This window comes from Salvia hispanica, chromosome 2 (assembly GCF_023119035.1).
Source record: "Salvia hispanica cultivar TCC Black 2014 chromosome 2, UniMelb_Shisp_WGS_1.0, whole genome shotgun sequence".
In the NCBI taxonomy this organism is placed as follows: domain Eukaryota; kingdom Viridiplantae; phylum Streptophyta; class Magnoliopsida; order Lamiales; family Lamiaceae; genus Salvia; species Salvia hispanica.
In genome coordinates this window covers 20087151-20106227 of record NC_062966.1, presented here as the reverse complement: position 1 = coordinate 20106227, position 19077 = coordinate 20087151, and the positions used below count along the sequence as shown (strand labels likewise).

Sequence of the window (19077 nt, the reverse complement as noted above, 5' to 3'; positions counted from 1 at the left end):
TTGGTAGACCACTTCAACAGCCGAGGTTTATACCGCTCACTATTTCTAGGGTATGAACTATGAACTTTGCCTCGTTCCTTGCAACCATAGATGCTTCCTGTCTAGCATCTCACAGCCGGTTTATATCACTTGCACAGGATAATGGAGGGAGAAGAATCTCTACATCAATATTCTCCAGAAGTAGTGGTGAAGGATCCAAACAGGAGGAATGCAGTTTCTCTGTTACCTCCTATAATTCTATTCCATGGAACTGCTGACCTCTCAATCCCCCCCGAGGCCAGGTCTGTTTCTCATGTATCACATAAATGAAGACTGTTTTTTCATTTTGTCGTGACATTGAAATGTAACAGAGCATTGGCATAGGGCAGAGGCCTAAAAACTCATGTTGACATTGCATATTTGCAGTACAAGTTTTGCTGCGGCTCTTCGAGATGCTGGAGTTCAATCTGAGGCAATTCTCTACGAGGAGAAGACACACACAGATCTGTTTCTTCAGGTAGCTAAAGATTCCACATTCAAGAAAATAATAGTACTATAAGCTCTGAAAGTTGAAACTACTACATACATGTTGGAAAATATTTCCTGACTATTTGCGTTGTAAAATGTAGGACCCTATGAGAGGTGGAAATGATGATCTGTTTGAAGATTTGATAAGACTGATTCACGGCGACGATGCTGAAGCTCTGGAGAGAGACGTGACAGCACCTCCACGGCGACGCCTAGTGCCTGAATGTATGTTGAGATTAGCCCGGAAAGTCAGTCCTTTTTGATCATTTTTAGAGTTCAGTTCATTTTAAGCAAAGGATAGCATTATTTAATGCTTTGTTGTTTATTGCATATAGGTTAGTGATGACCCATTTCATTTCTACTAAATTACTATATTATGGTTTAATTTATTTTGATTGAGTCCAATATTTTTATATTCTTGAATAGCCCCACCCCATGGGTATTAGTCTCAAGCCCAAGAATTTCGTGTGTAATCAATGTAACCCCATTATCATTTATGAGCCCAAAATATTTGTCTGATTATACTGGTCAAATAGGAGTAGTTTCTAAGACTTATGTAATCATGTTCAAGTTGCTTAGTGACTAGTCTAATTCACACCATTGCAACCAACTTTATTGCAAAAAACTCCAAAAATATTATGGCCACTAATTTCAAGCATTCGAGATAGTTTTTAATTATATACGTTACAAGTACGACATTACATCATAGACTTAGTCTCCACGACCCAACGTTGTCATGTGAACTTAAATATTTCAATATTTCCACAACGCGGAAAATTGACTTGTACTAACTTTTTGTGGAGTATTAATTCAAGTGTTAGCTATTAAAATGCGTAAATATTTTAATGATGGTTAAATTTTGTAAGATGTTAATTGATTAGGAAACAATCTGGTATTTACTTTATAATAAATTGCAAAAATAAAATTAAATAGGAAGTTTAGTTAAATTTAGATCTGCCATGTAAAATTAAAAATTACTCAAGAAACTATGAAATTTGAATTTGTTCGAATTACATTAGACAACGAAAAACGTTGGTAGAATTGTAAGTTTGTAACTGATATGAAAGCTGAGAAATCATATAATATCTATGAATTAAACGATGGAGTCTATTTACAAAAAAATATTAGACTGTATGGTAGAAAAACATCAACAATATATTACACATAGCCAATAGGTGACCAGATTCTTTCACGATGAATACTCCATATAATTGTGAACAAATCTAAATTTTATTATTTTCACCGGTACTTTAATTGTAGGATGAGCCATAATTTGACTAATTTTCTTAAATTTTCTAACAATTTTTGCTTTTCTTTACATAAGGTTACTAATCATTAAATTAGGGAGTTTGGATAATTTCATGAAATTTAATGAAAAGTAAAATAAAGTACTCTTCCGTCTAATAAGAATCGCTTTTTGTCTTTCGAGGTCAACAATAAGAAATCACATTTCACTTTTATTATAAATAGTGAGTAGGTACTGTCATTAACTCATCATTCAGCATTTATTATAAAAATCATATAAAAAAGTAGACCTCATATCTCATTAACTTTTCCAACCCACTATTTTTTACATTTTCTTAAAATTAGTCTTTAATCAAATGTATTTCTATTATAGGAGGAAGGAAGTAAATAGTAAATTTTATTTTGAAAGTAAATGAAGCAAGATGACTACTTTTCTTTTGTCAGTAAGATACTCATTACTAGTAACATATAATGTGAATGTGTTGATCAAATAGTAAAGTGATTAATGTTCGATCCAAAGATCACGAGTTTGAGTTTATTGTGGTTCCATCGTTAAAAATTTGTGACGTAGGGAGTATTGTTGAGACGCCGATCATGGAAAAAACAGAAGTTGAAAAAGACGGCAATACGGAATCAATAATGCAAATAGTGGGCCAAATAATTAATTTGGGCAGACACATGAAAGTTATGGAGATCGAAATTTAATGGACGATTGTCTATTCTCTTTTTAGAATATTGTTATTTGGATATTCCTTTTCCTGGTAATAAACGCCAAAACGTTTCGTGTCACGTTGTTAATAATTTACTAAAAAGAAAACCACTTTGATGATTCTCACATGTCATTGGTTGTCAGAATAATTTAGTATGTATAGATTTGTATAAAATATGGTTGTCAGAATAATTTAGTATGTATAGATTTGTATAAAATATTATTCGTAATAGAGTCATTTTGATATTTTGGTATGTTCATTGTAATAGAGTTATTTCCCTTTTTAGTAAAAATCAACATATTTTTTTACACTTATTTTACTCTCTCTTATTTTTCTCTCTCATCCCTCTACCTTCTTCATTTTCAACTTTATTAATCTTTTACTTAACTTATCTAACCCATTTTTTTTAATCTCTATTTCGAAAAAGCGTCTCCATTACAATTGAACTGGAGGGAGTATATAAATGCTTATTTTGGAATTAGAAAATGTCTATCGAGATCGAAGAAACGCTCTATTACTATCGAAGGGAGTATATAAATGCTTATTTCGTGAAAGAGTCATTGTAAAGGGAAGGCTTTTCAGATTTAGGAATCGTGGAATTGAAGATGATAGCATAGGTGTACTTTTGTAGGAGAAATCGAAACTATTGAGCATCTCATCTTCGATTGATTATATGTCTTCTAATAATTTATAATGTAGTTATTGTTATTGATGAAACATCTTATAATATACTATTTCAAAACAACCAAAGGAGTGTGGTTTGCAACGATATTATATCAATGTTCTTCGTCATTATATGAATTATTTAGAATATTCAGATTAATATCATTATCCAAGATTTAATCTCAACTGAGAATTTGGAAAAGAAAAATGTGTGTTTTGATGGATCAGTATTTGGTTGTTGTGTTTCAAAGTCTTGGTCATGGCCTGCGTTTGGTTTGTACGAAAAAAGCAAAATTTTGTGAAATGGACTATTGATCATAGTTGATGCCAACCAGATTAAATTCATGTTCCTCCCCAAGTCCCAATTTAATTTTCGTTAAGTGGGGTCATTTACTGTTTGTAAACATTTAGTCTGTAATTTTATTTTGAAAACTCTTTGTACTTACATAAAAGAACTCACGGTGTGCCAAATTTCATTTAATATATGGTGAAGTTAAAATAACCTGAGTCAAAATTAAAATAAATAAGTACAACTATAGCCATTTGCCCAAACTTCACAACCATATATGCAGTGAATTTAATGAAAGCTTCCATCAAAGTTGTGGTTTTCTCAGGTCTGAATTTAGAAATATATAGAGACTGTCTAGTAAGACACAAATTAATGGTAAAATGCCCAATTCCACAACCGATATTCAATATTGGTTTGGCATCAAACCATATGCATGCATATCAAAGAGGGTGGTCAGTTTTAGACCATATCTAACATATTTTAGGTTTTTATCGAAATTTGTTTTTTACTCCTTGATTATATGATAAATTTCTTAGTTGAAATTATTCATTTTATGTATGGTTGAAAACGAATATAAAATCAATTACGAATAAATAAATTGAATAATATAATGAAATTAAATTACAAGCTAAAGAAATGGTGAATTCCATATGCCCATAATTAGAGGATTACGTGCGTCAACATAATTAACATTTAATCATCAAAATTAATGATTACCACACACAAAAGACTGAAAGAGCACTAGTCATATATCTAGTCTAGCATACGTAAAAATCGATATAATACATGACTATTTATTTTCATATTTAGTAGTAGTACTATACACTACTATCATAAAATAGATTTTGAATTTCGGTTGTAATTAGTGGTTGGTTCAATGGTTTTGATCATAAAATAAAAAACTGACATGAATCAAACGTCAATAAAACTCCGAGTACATGTTTATAAATGATGTGTGATCTTATAGATTCTCATGTAATTTATAATAATATGATTTGAATGCTGCAGTTTGTTTATCTAAGATTAACAACCGAGTATAATAATTGAATAATGCTGCAGTCCTTATCTTGATCATAGTTTTATCTTTGTCAGAATTAATTGAGTATCCTTTAAAATAATTTTAGTTAATGGAGTAGTATTAAAGGCTGATTTACTTCATCGCTGGCGGCCTAGCGTTATATTTTCTCTAATAAATCAAACAACGTAGATTTTGTCAATTACAAAAACTTGATTTTAAAAAATAACCTTTCTTAAAATAAAACTTGCCCGTGGCAACGTAGATTTTGTCAAGTACTACCACAAATATGTTTGGGAGATTCATGATATTGAACAAAACGAACGGATAATCAAAGTCGTGATGAAATCAATTTCGCATCAAATCAATTTCTGGTTCTACCAAAATATTTGATCGGATAAAATTCGAGAAATCAATTTTCATATGTATATTCGAGATTAGATTGAACCAAAAGAATTGATCAGTTCTTAAACAAGATGAAGGGTTGCATCTGCTAAGTTCTTAACCGAATTTAACGATTTTCAAAAGTTTTCAAAATTACAAAATAGTCCTTTGACTTTCATAAATTACATTTTTGGATGAATTTCTACAAAGCAACTTCGTTGGAAATAAAATAATCCTTTGATCATCGATTTCACAGGGCTCGCCCTTGACTGCATATGGGGCTCTGCCCGAACCCCGCTCATATGTTATCATAATGAATTCAAATAAGAGTGCACTGCACTTCCAAACTTACATGATGTCTCATTATGATAATACTGATCAATCAAGCTTAATCCAATTATACTAAAATATCCAACTTATTTATATGTCCGTGGAATGTAAATTTTGTATAATTGATGCAAATAACTCAAGGCAACTGAAAAATCCTACCTTAAAAATCCCCAACAACTTCGCCAAAATTCAGAACTATCAATTTTGCATTATCACCTATACTAATTGAAAACTTTTAATAACCGTTTGATTTGAAATAACTAAAAAATATAAAATATTTGTAGTTCGTGAAAAAACAAAGCTTGTATTAAGAATATTATTATTGAAGCAATATTACCAACCACAATCTAGAGATAAAATGTAATTATTGAATAATCTATGATCAAAGCAATGATGTCAGCTTAAAATACCTGTACTTCTATTATAGGTCAACTTTTTACACATAACTTCAATTTCTTTATACTAAGTTTCTTTTTTATTGAGTTGAAATATCATAAAATAAGTTTATCGCGTAAGATCGTCAAAAAATCCAATTAACTCGATATTCAAGAAGTCAACTTTGGTTTACACTCCATTAAATATATGATAGATACTTAAAAATTGAAATCGACACGAAGACTATTTGCTACATGAAACCATACATCTTACTAGTATTATTTATGATTACTAGTAAAATCGTTAAATTAAATGCTAATATTTTGAGAGGGGAAAAATGAGAGGGGACATATTTGAATTAAAGTTAATTTCTAACTAATTAACATAGCTAGGAATATAATATGAGAGGGGAAAATGCACCAGATAAATTTTCAACGACCAAAATTCATAATCTTTAAATTAAAAGGTCAATGCACCACCAAACTAGGCTGGCATAGAGGCAACGAAATGTTGTTAGTTATAATTACACTCAATTTAAGTAAGTTGTATTTTAATTAATCGCAATTAATTCATTTCTTTCTAGAAGCTCAAGATCGCATAGATTCACCAACGCGCGGATAATGGCTTAAAATTAGATTTTGTAGCAATTAATTAAGCATAATAACAAAATTAACTCGAACTCGAAGCTTCAAAATTCACACCATAATTTTCAACTACTATTTTATTACTACGAATCATAAAAACCACGACATAAATGAGCCCGACTTCCGGAATGTTTCTAGAAGCTACATTCCACCAAAAAATAAAATAAAAATCAGTATAACTTTCTTGTTTAACAATTAATTAATTATAATCCGTCCACGCTGTTAGCCACTAAGCAAGAAATCAATTTTTTACCAAAACATGGCGTCATTTTTTCTTAAGATTTTTCGCTGCAAATTCATAATATAAACGCATGAGCATAAATCTTGCGGTTTTCCGTAGCATTTAGTCTTGTGAAGCTTCTTCAACAAAATTCTCATTCAGGAAATATAAATAAAGAAAAGAAAAATATTATACTCCATTCTTTTTCCATATTATACTCTCTCCATTTTTCAAAAATTGAAACTTTTGAGGTGATATGATTTTAATCGTATAAAATTATTAATATAAATGAGATATACGGGAAAACATGTGTCAATGAAAAATGAGTTTCTTTAATGAAAAAGTTTCCTAAAATATAAAATTTCTAATTTTAGGAAACGAATAAAATGGAAAAAGAATTTTTATTTTCAAGAAAATCGAGATTGCAATATGTATCCTGGATTAAATTTGTAGTGTGTTTGGTTCATAAATTCATTCCACAACTCAATCCTAAATGATAATCACGAGATAATTATTTATAGAAGCCTAAGACTAAAATAATCTAATAATTTAATCTCTATTATATATTAATATTGTTTTATCTAAGAAACCAAACACCATCTTATTTTATTGTAGGGAATTTCAAGTTGAATACGAAGGTACTTTCCTATGCTTTTTCGTGTATTTTAATGAACTACTAGCAAGTTTGAAGGCTTCTTCGAACCACTGCGCGTGTGTCCAATCGAGCGGCTGAGGAAGTCAAACCAAAAGATCCAAGTCAATGTTCAATGCTTTTGTTCTATCAGAAAAAAATGGGAGGAGAGAGAAGGAAGAAGCTGCATCTCAGCCAGATCTACTCATTCAAATGTGGTATAGGAGGATTCAAAGATGAACACTCACAGATTGGGAGGCCTGGTTTTTCAAGAGTGGTTTTTTGCAATGAGCCAGATGGTGCAGACACCAGCATTAGGAGTTATGCCACAAATTATGTGAAAACTACCAAGTATACAGCGGCAAGTTTCTTGCCTAAGTCTCTGTTTGAGCAGTTTAGGAGAGTGGCTAATTTCTACTTCCTTGTCACCGGCTGCTTGTCCTTCACCCCCCTTGCTCCGTATACTGCCTCCAGCGCCATCCTTCCGTTGATTATAGTCATCGGAGCAACCATGGTTAAGGAGGGCATTGAAGATTTTCAACGGAAGAAGCAGGTTGGGATTGTTAGGATATTGAGATCAACAATAGGAAGGTAAAGGTGCATCAGGGTGGTGGGATTTTCAAGCAGACTGAATGGCGAAATCTGAGAGTGGGTGATTTAGTGAAGGTGGAGAAGGATCAGTTCTTTCCTGCAGATTTAGTCCTGTTATCTTCAAGCTACGAGGAAGCTATATGCTATGTTGAGACGATGAATCTTGATGGGGAGACAAATTTGAAGCTCAAGCAAGCGTTGGAAGTGACTTCATCGTTGCAGGAGGAGCATGACTTTGGTGATTTTAAGGCCATTGTCAAATGCGAAGACCCTAATGCTAACTTGTACAGCTTTATTGGGAGCATGGAGGTCGAGGATCAGCAATACGCTCTCTCCCCTCTACAGCTTCTACTCAGAGATTCCAAGCTACGAAACACGGATCACATATATGGCGCAGTGATCTTCACTGGCCATGACACAAAGGTGATTCAGAACTCCACGGATCCTCCCTCAAAGAGAAGCAAGATTGAGAAGAAGATGGATACGATCATCTACATTTTATTCGGTGTGCTTTTCTTTTTGGCCTTTGTTGGCTCAGTTTACTTCGGCATTGTTACTAGGGATGACAAGGAAGGTGGGCACCGAAGGTGGTACCTCAGACCTGAGAGAGCTGACATCTTCTTTGATCCTGATAGGGTTCCGATTGCTGCTGTGTATCATTTTCTCACAGCGGTGTTTCTCTACAGCTACTTCATTCCAATCTCATTGTACGTCTCAATAGAGATTGTGAAGGTGCTTCAGAGCATTTTCATCAATCAAGACATACATATGTACTATGAAGAAGGAGATAAGCCAGCTCACGCCCGTACCTCAAATCTAAATGAGGAACTCGGCCAGGTTGATACAATTCTCTCTGATAAGACAGGCACATTGACTTGCAATTCCATGGAGTTCATTAAGTGCTCAATTGCTGGCACTGCGTATGGTTATGGTGAAACGGAGGTGGAACGGTCAATGGCAAACAGAAAAGGGTCGCCTCTGGCTGTGGGTGCAAACCATTCCCTTGAGCAGCACCCTGTAAGCCCTACAAAGTCCTCGGTCAAAGGCTTCAATTTTGATGATGAGAGGATCAGCAATGGGAATTGGGTGAATGAGAGTCAGTCGAACGTGATCCAGAAATTCTTTCGTTTATTGGCAGTCTGTCATACAGCAGTGGCTGATGTGGATGAGAATACTGGGAAAATCGTATATGAGGCCGAATCACCTGATGAGGCTGCCTTTGTCATTGCAGCTAGAGAACTTGGCTTCGAGTTCTTCAAAAGAACACAAACAAGTGTTTTAATCAATGAATTGAACCCCATCACTAGACAACGTGTTGAAAGGTTAGTATCGTATCATTCTATTAGGAAATGTACTTGACATCCATATTGTTAATGTTGGTATATACTTGCTGCAATCATACATTGATCAAGCAATATCTTTGTTTTCTGAAAGAATTAATGTTTTATGCAGATCATACAAGCTCTTAAACATTCTAGAATTCAACAGTGCTAGAAAGAGAATGTCCGTTATAGTAAGAGACGAGGAGGGAAAGCTACTGCTACTTTGCAAAGGGGCTGACAGGTTGGTTTTCACTTTGCTCTGAAGTAAAAAATGTCAATGCCACGAACAATTTTTAAATGTGACTGATTTGCTCATCCTCCTGTTGTATTCAGTGTCATGTTTGAGAGGCTTGCTAATAATGGGAGGCAATATGAAGAGAAAACAAGAGAACATTGTAATGAGTACGCTGATGCGGGCTTGAGGACCTTGATACTTGCCTATAGGGAGCTCAGCGAAGACGAATTTCAAGCGTTTGATTCCAAACTATCAGCTGCCAAAAACTCAGTTACCGCTGATCGCGAGGCGTTGATTGATGACGAGGCTGAAGGTATAGAGAGAGATTTGATACTTCTAGGCGCAACGGCCGTTGAGGACAAGCTCCAACAAGGGGTAAGTGATGAGACCATCATGCACTACTATGCATCCTCTCTCTCTCTCTCTCTCTCTCTCTCAATTTTATTGAGTTTGCTGCTGCTATTCCTTTCAGGTTCCGAAATGCATCGACAAACTAGCTCGTGCAGGAATCAAATTATGGGTTTTGACAGGGGATAAGATGGAAACTGCTATTAACATAGGGTATATGTATAATTAACTATATTCTTGGCCTAATATCTTGAAACTTTAGTTTTGAGCTGTATAATTTCCTATAGATTTCTAACTACAAGAATCAATTTTTCAGTTATGCTTGTAGTTTGCTCAGACAAGGAATGGAGCAAATTATTATCACATTGGAGAGCCCTGGGATCAAAGCTCTGGAGAAAAATGGCGAAAAGAGTGAAATCGCTAAGGTAAATTTTTTATCTTGTCGGATAATTTTTCATGTTAATCTAAAGATGTTTTAATAGGAGATTCTTGCTGCTTCGTTTAATTTATTAGGCTTCGAAGGAAAGTGTTCTTCGACAGATCACCGAAGGAAAGGCTCAGGTTGCTAAGATAACCAATGAGGCATTTGCTTTGATCATTGATGGGAAATCTCTTGCATATGCATTGGAAGACGACGTAAAGAAACTGTTTCTTGAGCTTGCAGTCGGCTGTGCATCCGTTATCTGCTGCCGCTCCTCCCCTAAACAGAAGGCGCTGGTGAGTTTATTTCATCAACATTCTTATCTTGTTCGGGTTTATTCTATCATGTTACTATGTTTTTTGTGATTGTTTAGGTGACAAGGCTTGTCAAGGATGGAACCACGAAGACGACCTTGGCCATTGGTGATGGAGCCAACGATGTCGGGATGCTTCAAGAAGCAGACATCGGAATTGGGATCAGTGGCGTAGAAGGAATGCAGGTAGAAAAAAATCTGATTGCTCATAATCTGATGCAAATAAAATCTGACATACTTCTGCAAATTTAGGCAGTGATGTCCAGCGACATAGCGATAGCTCAGTTCCGATATTTGGAACGCTTGCTTTTGGTGCACGGACACTGGTGCTATAGAAGGATTTCCACAATGGTGATTTTCTTATAAACAACCTCCATTGCAGTTTGTATGAACAAATCTCTAAAAAGGCCTCTTCTTTTTTCAATGCAGATTTGCTACTTCTTCTACAAGAACATCACTTTTGGTATCACGGTCTTCTTGTACGAAGCTTGCACATCATTTTCCGGACAACCTGCATACAATGACTGGTTCCTCTCCTTCTACAACGTGCTCTTCACTTCGTTGCCCGTGATTGCTCTAGGAGTCTTCGACCAAGATGTCTCAGCTAGATTCTGTCTAAAGGTATCAAAATTCACACAGCATCTGTATATAATTCAGATTCATCAATGCTCAAATTTTGGAATATGCAGTTTCCGATGCTGTACCAAGAAGGCGTGCAGAATCTCCTCTTCAGCTGGCACCGCATAACTGGCTGGATGTTCAATGGCCTTGGCAGCGCCGTCATCATCTTCTTCTTCTGCGTAAAGGCGCTGAGCCCTCAGGCGTTCAGCAAAGAGGGCAAGACCATGGATTTCCAAATCTTCGGAGCCACAATGTACACTTGTGTTGTCTGGCTCGTGAACTGCCAGCTGGCACTCGCGATCAGCTACTTCACTCTGCTACACCACATTCTGATTTGGGGGAGCATTGCACTGTGGTACCTTTTCCTCTTGGCGTATGGGGCTCTGTCTCCCACCGCATCCACAACTGCATACCAAGTCTTTGTCGAGACTCTTGCAGCCATGCCCGCCTACTACATTGTCACCATCGTCGCTGTGGTATCTGCCCTGCTGCCCTACTTCATCTACAACGCGATCCAGATGAGATTTTTCCCGTTGTACCATGGAAAGATACAGTGGATAAGGCACGATGGGTGGTACGAGGATCCCGAGTACTGCAACATGGTGAGGCAGAGGTCGATTAGGCCTACAACCGTTGGATACACAGCGCGTTCATTGGCACGAACGAACCCTCTGCAGGGACAAAGCCATGGCCGCTGCAAACTCGTGGAAGCTGATGACGCCATCGCCATTAACGTCAGCCTCATGCATCATATCGGTGAGCTCGTTGTAGGTGAGGGGATGGCCCATCTTGGCCATCTGACCTGCCAGCTCAGCCGCGGTGATGTAGCCATTTCCATCACGGTCGAAGGCCTTGAACACCCCCATGAGCTGGTCGTGGTTGGGGGCTTCTTTGCTAAGATCGGACAACATCAGCTCCACCAATTCATCAAACTCTATGGCGCCATTGCCATTGGCGTCCATGGTGGACGAGATGGTGTGGATTTGGTCGCCCGTGGGCTTGAGGCCGAGGGACCGGAGAAGGGCCGCTAGCTCCAGCAGCGTCAGGCTGCCGTCTTTGTCCATGTCAAACCGGTCGAAGATCTCCTTTAGCTGCTTCAGCTGCTCGGAGTCGCATTGCATTGAAGCCATCAAATTGTAGAATAGATGAGAAAGAGGGGAAGGGAGAGGGAGGAATATGATTGATTGATGTATTTTTTTTCTTGTAAGTTGGTTTTTGGTTTGTTTAATGATGTGGGGCTGTCCTTATTCTAGAAAAGAATGATCCAAATGAAATAGAAAGATTAAGCTATGTCTATATATAGAGAAGAAGAAAACAATAAAGGAATCATGGCATTTCTTGCAAGAACTATTTTTGGATATTCTTTCTAAATAAGGACAGAATCTAAAGGAATCAATGCTGTGAAGAGAAGTTGGCAGTGCCAAATAACTCCATCAAACGGCAGCCAACAACATCATAATCAATCTGATCATTGTTAAAACAAGAAGGGAAACTTGTGTCTGAAGCAACTTCTCCAGCCCAAAAACTTCCAAAAGCAAACTCACCCCTACTCGAAAGATCATCCAAGACGCGCTCGATTTCAGACATGCAACACCCAAATCGAATGGATTCTATTCTGATGGATCCACCATGGCTGGTGAAGCTTTCGTCTCTATTTCTTGGCATCTCTATTTGCATGATCTTCGTTCCTCTCTTGCGTGCTCTCAGTTTCTTTGCGTATTTTTTAGTCTTCCTCATCAGCTTGTATGGGAGCTTCAGCAGTATGAAAATGAGGATCTGCAGCATCATGCATTGGCAGCAGCAGCACAGGACAATGCAGTCTGCAGCAAGAATGTTTCGATCTTCCATCTCGATTTTCTGTGTGTTGGAAGAAAAGAACAAGAAGAAGAAGAAGGTGATCAATGGAAGTCATATCTTGATAAAGGAATAAGTTTCTTGGCATGTTGGAAGGGTATTATAATGTGTGAAGCAATGAAAATGGCAAATTCAGAAGCTATAAATAAATTATAAGGAACAAATTGTTATGTGTCATAGTCAATTACTTCACATACATGATTGCTCATAGAAAAAATGGGGTCTTTTATTTTTTTATTTTTTTTTGGTCTTCGAGAGGTGGTTTTTTTAATGAAAAATATAAGCTGTCAAAATCTGATAACTTGCACTCTACATTTCACATGGAATCTTGGAATACAGCATAGTCTATTCCATCAATCTCTCTGGCCACTTTGCCGGTTGTGTTCGCTGCTCCCTCTGTTTTGACTGAAGAAATCAGTACTAAATTCTTGACTTCCAAATGCCATCCTCCGAAACAATCTGATCTCTTCAGATTGTTCAGCAGAGTTGAATATTTCACTTTCCCCGACTCTCATCCCATTTGTCAAATCTGAGGTGACCATGTTGTCGAAAGCCCTCACAACCTTGGTATAAAAACGACATGTTTGAGAGACCCCATCAACTCACCAAAGAGAGCCGAGCATAAATTTAGATCGTAGTATGAGATTAGTTCTTTACCTGTCCCATTGTGGGCCTCTTTGTGGATGAATGGCGAACACAAGCTGCTGCAGCTTGAATTAGTCGGAACATCTCGCCAGCAACAAAATTCCCGGCTAATCTAGGATCTGCTAGTCCCCCAACTTCATCTGTCTCGACCGCGTGACTTAATAAAGGCCGTGCCTGATAGAAGCATAGATAGGGAGAAAATGGTTTTGAACATTAAATGTCATGATGAAACATGTCATATTAGGTTGATCAGCTTTTTATGATTTCCCGGGACAAGCAGTTCGAACTAAGGGTAAATCTAAAGAAGAGCCTTATATTGTTTTGCAAGTGGGAACTTTGATATTGACAAGCTAACAACAATCTAAGTGTAAAATTAGCAATTTGAGTACATGAATCACATCAATGAAGGGATGTCTGGTGAAAGAACTCACCCATTCAACGAGACTCTCATCCCCTAGGGGCTGAGATGTGTCTACAGGCTTTCGTCCAGTTATCAACTCTAGGAGTACAACTCCAAAGGAATACACATCAGATTTTTCTGTCAACTTGCCACTGGATGCATACTCAGGAGCCATGTATCTGAAGAAAGCCGCTATTACAAATTAGACTACGAATAACAAAAATGATTTCTTGATGACTTCATTTAACCCTAAACCATGTTCTCGCCTGACCACTTACCCAAAAGTCCCCATTACGCGTGTGGTGACATGTGTATTCGTATCCATAGCTAATTTAGCTAGTCCGAAATCAGAAACCTGCGGGAGTAGTTGTTATATATGGTGTAAAGAACAAGGAAAAGAGAAATAAAGCTCATTGGATATCCATCATACCCGAGCTTCAAAGTTTTTGTCCAGAAGGATATTTGATGACTTGATATCTCTATGGATAATACGAGGTTGACCTTTAACAATTAACGAAATTAGATACATGCATATGGTTCTCCACTAAAAAGCACATATAATCATCACCAACTGCACATATTATTAAACCAGAACAGGTGAAGTACTGAATGCAAGAGTGAAAATGAAGTGCTTACAGTCTTCGTGAAGGTAAGCTATCCCACGAGCTGCCCCAATAGCAATCTTCACACGTGTACCCCATTCCAAGACAGGCCGGCCTTCAGCTGAGCAGGAAAAACTAAATATCAACAACTAGTTTCCGAGAAACCAAAGTTCCACCCTAGAAAAAGAACAACTTACCATGAAGATGGAAGTAGAGGGTATTGTTAGGAAGATAATCTAATACAAGCACTCTTCTTTCCCCAGAAATGCAATAACCTACAAGTGAGACCAAATGACGGTGGTGTATACGGCTAATTATCTCAACTTCGGAGGTGAATTCCCGTTCCCCCTGCCCTCCACCGATCCTTAATAGCTTAATAGCTACTACTTTACCATCTGCGAGAGTTCCTTTGTACACAAAACCAAAACCACCTTGGCCCAAGAGATTCTGGTCTGAAAATCCATTACTGGCATCAACTAGTTGTTCGTAGGTGAACAACAACCTTGAGTTCCCCAAACCACGCTCATGTGGTGTACGCATAGAGTGATTTCCAGAACCACTTCCATTATTTGGCGTTACTTGTACTCTATGTAATCCATTACCTATGCAAAAATCAGAATACATACATAATGAGTTTCCTTTTATATGTGAGGATATAAAATATAAGCAAGTGCTAACTGTTTGTTTACCGGATTGTGGAGAAGAATTTGAGGTTGCCTTGATGTAACCACCATTACGGCCAGAAGCCCTTCTCGTTCGCTTCCAGCAACACCAGATTGCAAGTCCAAGACCAAGTATCACAAGAAATAGGCTACCCACGCCAATTGCAACTTTGGCGCCGGTGTCAAGGCCACCACCACTTGAGGGTTGTGACGTATCATTGGAGTTGGTATCACCTGGTGGATTCAGAGATGGAGTTGGTGAGGCTGTGGAAGGAGGTGGTGATGTTCCTATTGACGGCCGTGGCAGTGGTCTTGGAGGAGAATTTGGGCGTGGTGGAGACTGAGGCGGTACTGGGGAAGGGGAAGGGTTACCGGGTGGCACGACTGGTGGTGGTGGTGAATCTTGGGAAGGTCTATTTGACCGTGGTGGAGGAGGGTTACGTGATGATGGTGGGGGCGAAGTATTAGGAGGCGGACGCGTAGGAGGAGAATTTCTCGGTGGTGAAGTTGATGGTGGAGGTGGGGAACTATTTACGGGTGCTGGTGGGGGTGGGTGCGGGGGCGAATTAGTCGAGGGAGGTGGCGTAATAGGACTAGTTGGTGGTGGATCAGGTGGAGGCGGAGAGGAAGTTGGAGGAGGTGGAGTTGATGGAGGAGGTGCATTGACTGGTGGAGGTGATGTTTCCGGAGGAGGAGGAGGAGCATTTGCCGGAGGAGGTGGAGCATTGGGCGGAGAAGGAGGAGAGGATGGCGGTAGTGGTGAGGCAGGTGGCGGTGCAAGAGGAGGACTCGGCGGAGGTGAACTGGGCTGAGGTGGTAGTGATGGTGGAGAAGGAGCAGAGGAGGGCGGAGGGGGAGATGAATTTGGGGAAGGAGATGCAGATGACATATCACCAATCATATCCTACCATTCCTTCCAAATCAAAACCAGCATATCCACTCAACTATTTACCATAACACAACAATAAAGTAATCAACAATCAACAATGCACACTAAAACAAGAACGATTTCAAGAAATCAAAATAACACAGATAGTCAAATACTTGGTCGGAGCACTCACAAACACAGAAATTTAAACAAGAATCACAATTTACCTGCTCCAAAATCAAATCTTGCAGTGATCCCAGTAAACAATTTCCAATCCAATGCAATCCCACTAGACAGAAACCTGAATCACCGGCATCAAACTGCTGCTCCGACGACAAAACAAAATCACTAAAAATCCCAGCTCTATCACCAAAAAGAAAGCAGCCCCGATAGATAAAAGCCAAATCCCCCACTTGAGTTGCAGAAAGCCAAAATCAACCAATCCTATTTTACACGTACGTTCAACTTTTCTGGAGTGGTCTGCATCTTCAAAGCCACAGAATAGAGAGAGCAGATATCTATTCAGCAGAAAATGAAATCTCCCTTTTATATATTTTTCCAAATTAACTGAAAACACGGAAAATGGGGTCTGTCAAGATTTAATTTTTATTTAAAATTGAATGAAAATGAATGAGACATAATCTGGAATAAAAACTGGTTAATCTGGAATAAAAACTGGTCGCTCCAACTCTTTGAATGTGTAAATTACGTGTTTGCGTCTATTTTGATTACATGGTGATGAATATTAATTCTTGAGTTAAACGTCCAAATCAATGACATTGCGGTTGGTGGGGTCACAATTAAATAAATGAAATGTGGATCTCAATTTTAGTGAGTAAATTTATAAAATGTGAATTTTACTAGGAGTTTTAAAATAGTGACTTCAAAATATCAAAATCACTTCGCGTACCAATGCGGCAATGCAATGACATACTTATAAATTTAATAAGACAGATCAGAAGTGGAAATATTTATATGCTCTATGTTTATTTTTTAATCTTTAAATAATGAATATGATTTGAATTAAAATTTAACTTTTCAAAGGTGAAACTGATTCATATATTTATTGTGGTAGTTGAGAATTTTGTAATCACTCATACTACGACTATTTAGAGTCCAATTGAAATTGAATAATTACACCTGACAAATTATGTGCTAATTTGGGTAAAATAACTAAGAGCATCAAATTTCCATAAATGAGATCTATTTTCAATTAGTGTAAGTTGTCAAATTTCCACAAATTGTCAGGCTGCTTGAACTTGAAGTGACAGATTTAATATGGAGATAAAATTCTCTTCTCATATTAATTGATTTTCATTTACAACCTCATATTAACACCATTTTCAAATCAGACTTAGAACTTTTATCCCATCCCATGTTTTCGGTTTTTTAATACGTATGAAGGTTGATCTTGTAGTTGTATAGTTGCATTGCATTGATGATCGTTATTTTTAAATCAGTTCGTTATGTAATTTGATTTTAATATCCATGCAATATTTTAAAAATCAAGTCTTCAAATGAAATGCAGAAGCCCATTTTTTTCGCAAAAGAAGAGTGTGGAGTCCACGAAATCTCACAAAGCACGTGAATCACTGTATCTAAATATTCTTTGTTCCTGCATTATTGAATAAATATCAAAACATATTAGTAATTGATAAATAAAAGTATATTCGCTTTATGTCGAATGGTCAAATCTCCATCTATCGTCTTTCTCTCTCCTCTTTTATTGCATTGTTATGATTGGAATAATTCAATACTCGTATAATGGAATTCCATAATTTTTTATCATGATTTTTGGCAAAGATGGGATGACCGAGTCCAAGTAATGGTAAATCTCTACTCCTGAAAAGAGAGACTAAATACTTAAATAGATCAAACAGACAGATAGTAATGGAGTTATTAAATATGACACCTTATTATTGAATATTGTATTCCGTACAAGGTAGGTCTTACTAATGTTCTTGTAATTACATATTTTTAAGTACATCCTTTTATTATATATGAACAAGCCGAGTTTGCAGTAGTATTATATTTATCACAATAAAAATGTGTTGAATTTTAAATTATTTTGATTTTTAGGGAACATTATTTAGATAGTCCTATACTTATTAAATTTCACCGCTAAGTGGCATATTAGTACCTTTTGGATCAAATTATAATAATACACTTTAAAATAATTTAGATTATGAAAAATATAATGTTTTCATGTCATTCTCAATGATTAAACTAGAACCACAATAAATAACTAATTGTCTTATGATTGTTTCTCCACATAAGCGAGAATCTAGAACTCTACAATTTGCCAATAGGAAAATTTCAACGAAACCATACGTTGACATTCACCAAAAAAATTCAGATTGTTGAATATTAAAAAAATTAATAATTCAATTTATGAAGTATACTTCCTTGCCATAGTATTTAAATGCTTAGACTTTTCCCTGATTTTATGAGTTTATTTAGAATGGTGAGATAATACATATATAATCGATATCATAAAGAATGAGTATGAAGATAATTAAGGACAATAATTAAAGTAGATAGAAATAATTTATTAGGTCATCTCCAACTATTTACACTAAATTTAAATTTATTTTTAGTATATGTCACACCAAAAAATAGTTTTACTCCAATCATTTATATTTTCTTCATTCCATAATAATAGAGTCATTTCAGTTTCTAAGTAAAAGTCAACACATTTTTCCATACCTATTTTACTCACTTTTACTTTTTTTCATTCTTTATCTCTCTACCTTTTTAATTTTCCACTTTATTCTCCCTTTAGGGTGTCCACAATGGTGGCCCTCTTGGGCATGCCCAAGCCACCAATTCTTGGGCATGCCCAACAAACTTGGCCCTTGCCCTCAAAACTTGGCCACCACGATGGTGGCCCTCCGGGCCACCAATTAAAATTATCTTCTTAATTTTTTTGATATATTTAATTTAGCTAGAATAAAAATTATTTGCATATAATTATTAAAATACATAGAAATAATTAAACTAAAAAAAATTATAACAAAATTTTCGTTGTATTATAATAAAAGGGAAAATTACACAACAAAAATTTTCGATACAACGCAACAAAAAGAAACCCCATCACGCGCGCCCCCCTTATTTGCCTATTTTCAACCAAATCAGACTTTCGCTTAACCCACCGGCGGGGAGGGGTTGAAAACCCCCGGACG

The 19077-nt window shown here is 36.7% G+C and overlaps 4 protein-coding genes across 6 annotated transcripts; 1 reads left to right on the top strand and 3 right to left on the bottom strand.

Moving 5' to 3' along the window:
• The first annotated feature begins 292 nt into the window (after positions 1–292).
• On the top strand, positions 293–896 carry LOC125205345 (probable isoprenylcysteine alpha-carbonyl methylesterase ICMEL2). Its single transcript, XM_048104213.1, has 2 exons — positions 293–496; positions 609–896. Exons 1-2 carry the CDS (start codon positions 383–385, stop codon positions 768–770), a joined length of 276 nt encoding a protein of 91 aa, XP_047960170.1. The 5' UTR covers positions 293–382; the 3' UTR covers positions 771–896.
• A 4507-nt stretch (positions 897–5403) lies between these two features.
• Positions 5404–12050, bottom strand: LOC125206427 (probable calcium-binding protein CML15). Its single transcript, XM_048105682.1, has 2 exons — positions 11557–12050; positions 5404–5490 (listed from the first exon to the last, which is right to left on the bottom strand). Exons 1-2 carry the CDS (start codon positions 11992–11994, stop codon positions 5404–5406), a joined length of 525 nt encoding a protein of 174 aa, XP_047961639.1. The 5' UTR covers positions 11995–12050.
• Positions 12051–12175: 125 nt separating this feature from the next.
• On the bottom strand, positions 12176–13060 carry LOC125205344. The gene has a single exon (XM_048104212.1). The coding sequence runs from the start codon at positions 12710–12712 to the stop codon at positions 12257–12259; it is 456 nt and encodes a 151-aa protein (XP_047960169.1). The 5' UTR covers positions 12713–13060; the 3' UTR covers positions 12176–12256.
• Positions 13061–13069: 9 nt separating this feature from the next.
• On the bottom strand, positions 13070–16522 carry LOC125205339 (proline-rich receptor-like protein kinase PERK9). 3 transcript variants are annotated; one of them, XM_048104206.1, is made up of 9 exons: positions 16123–16522; positions 15055–15971; positions 14563–14967; positions 14400–14486; positions 14194–14264; positions 14042–14118; positions 13795–13942; positions 13376–13537; positions 13070–13281 (listed from the first exon to the last, which is right to left on the bottom strand). In XM_048104206.1, the coding sequence occupies exons 2-9, from the start codon at positions 15926–15928 to the stop codon at positions 13072–13074; spliced, it is 2034 nt and encodes a 677-aa protein (XP_047960163.1). In that variant the 5' UTR covers positions 15929–15971; positions 16123–16522; the 3' UTR covers positions 13070–13071. The 3 variants fall into 3 exon arrangements, with proteins under 3 accessions (XP_047960163.1, XP_047960165.1, XP_047960164.1); XM_048104208.1 differs by having other exon boundaries at positions 15055–15940; XM_048104207.1 differs by having other exon boundaries at positions 15055–16522.
• Positions 16523–19077: the final 2555 nt, after the last annotated feature.

What these genes read in the sequence shown, in the direction of transcription:
- LOC125205345 (XM_048104213.1), top strand. Translation starts at nt 383, where the DNA reads ATGTTGACATTGCATATTTGCAGTACAAGTTTTGCTGCGGCTCTTCGA. An exon ending in ACACAGATCTGTTTCTTCAG is followed by an intron (nt 497 to 608) that starts GTAGCTAAAGAT and finishes TGTAAAATGTAG; the next exon opens with GACCCTATGAGAGGTGGAAA.
- LOC125206427 (XM_048105682.1), bottom strand. Translation starts at nt 11,994, where the DNA reads ATGGCTTCAATGCAATGCGACTCCGAGCAGCTGAAGCAGCTAAAGGAG. An exon ending in GCTTCCACGAGTTTGCAGCG is followed by an intron (nt 5,491 to 11,556) that starts GCCATGGCTTTG and finishes TTTTATCTCTAG; the next exon opens with ATTGTGGTTGGTAATATTGC.
- LOC125205344 (XM_048104212.1), bottom strand. Translation starts at nt 12,712, where the DNA reads ATGGAAGATCGAAACATTCTTGCTGCAGACTGCATTGTCCTGTGCTGC.
- LOC125205339 (XM_048104207.1), bottom strand. Translation starts at nt 15,928, where the DNA reads ATGATTGGTGATATGTCATCTGCATCTCCTTCCCCAAATTCATCTCCC. An exon ending in CCTCTACTTCCATCTTCATG is followed by an intron (nt 14,487 to 14,562) that starts GTAAGTTGTTCT and finishes TTTCCTGCTCAG; the next exon opens with CTGAAGGCCGGCCTGTCTTG. An exon ending in AGAGGCCCACAATGGGACAG is followed by an intron (nt 13,282 to 13,375) that starts GTAAAGAACTAA and finishes TTTTATACCAAG; the next exon opens with GTTGTGAGGGCTTTCGACAA.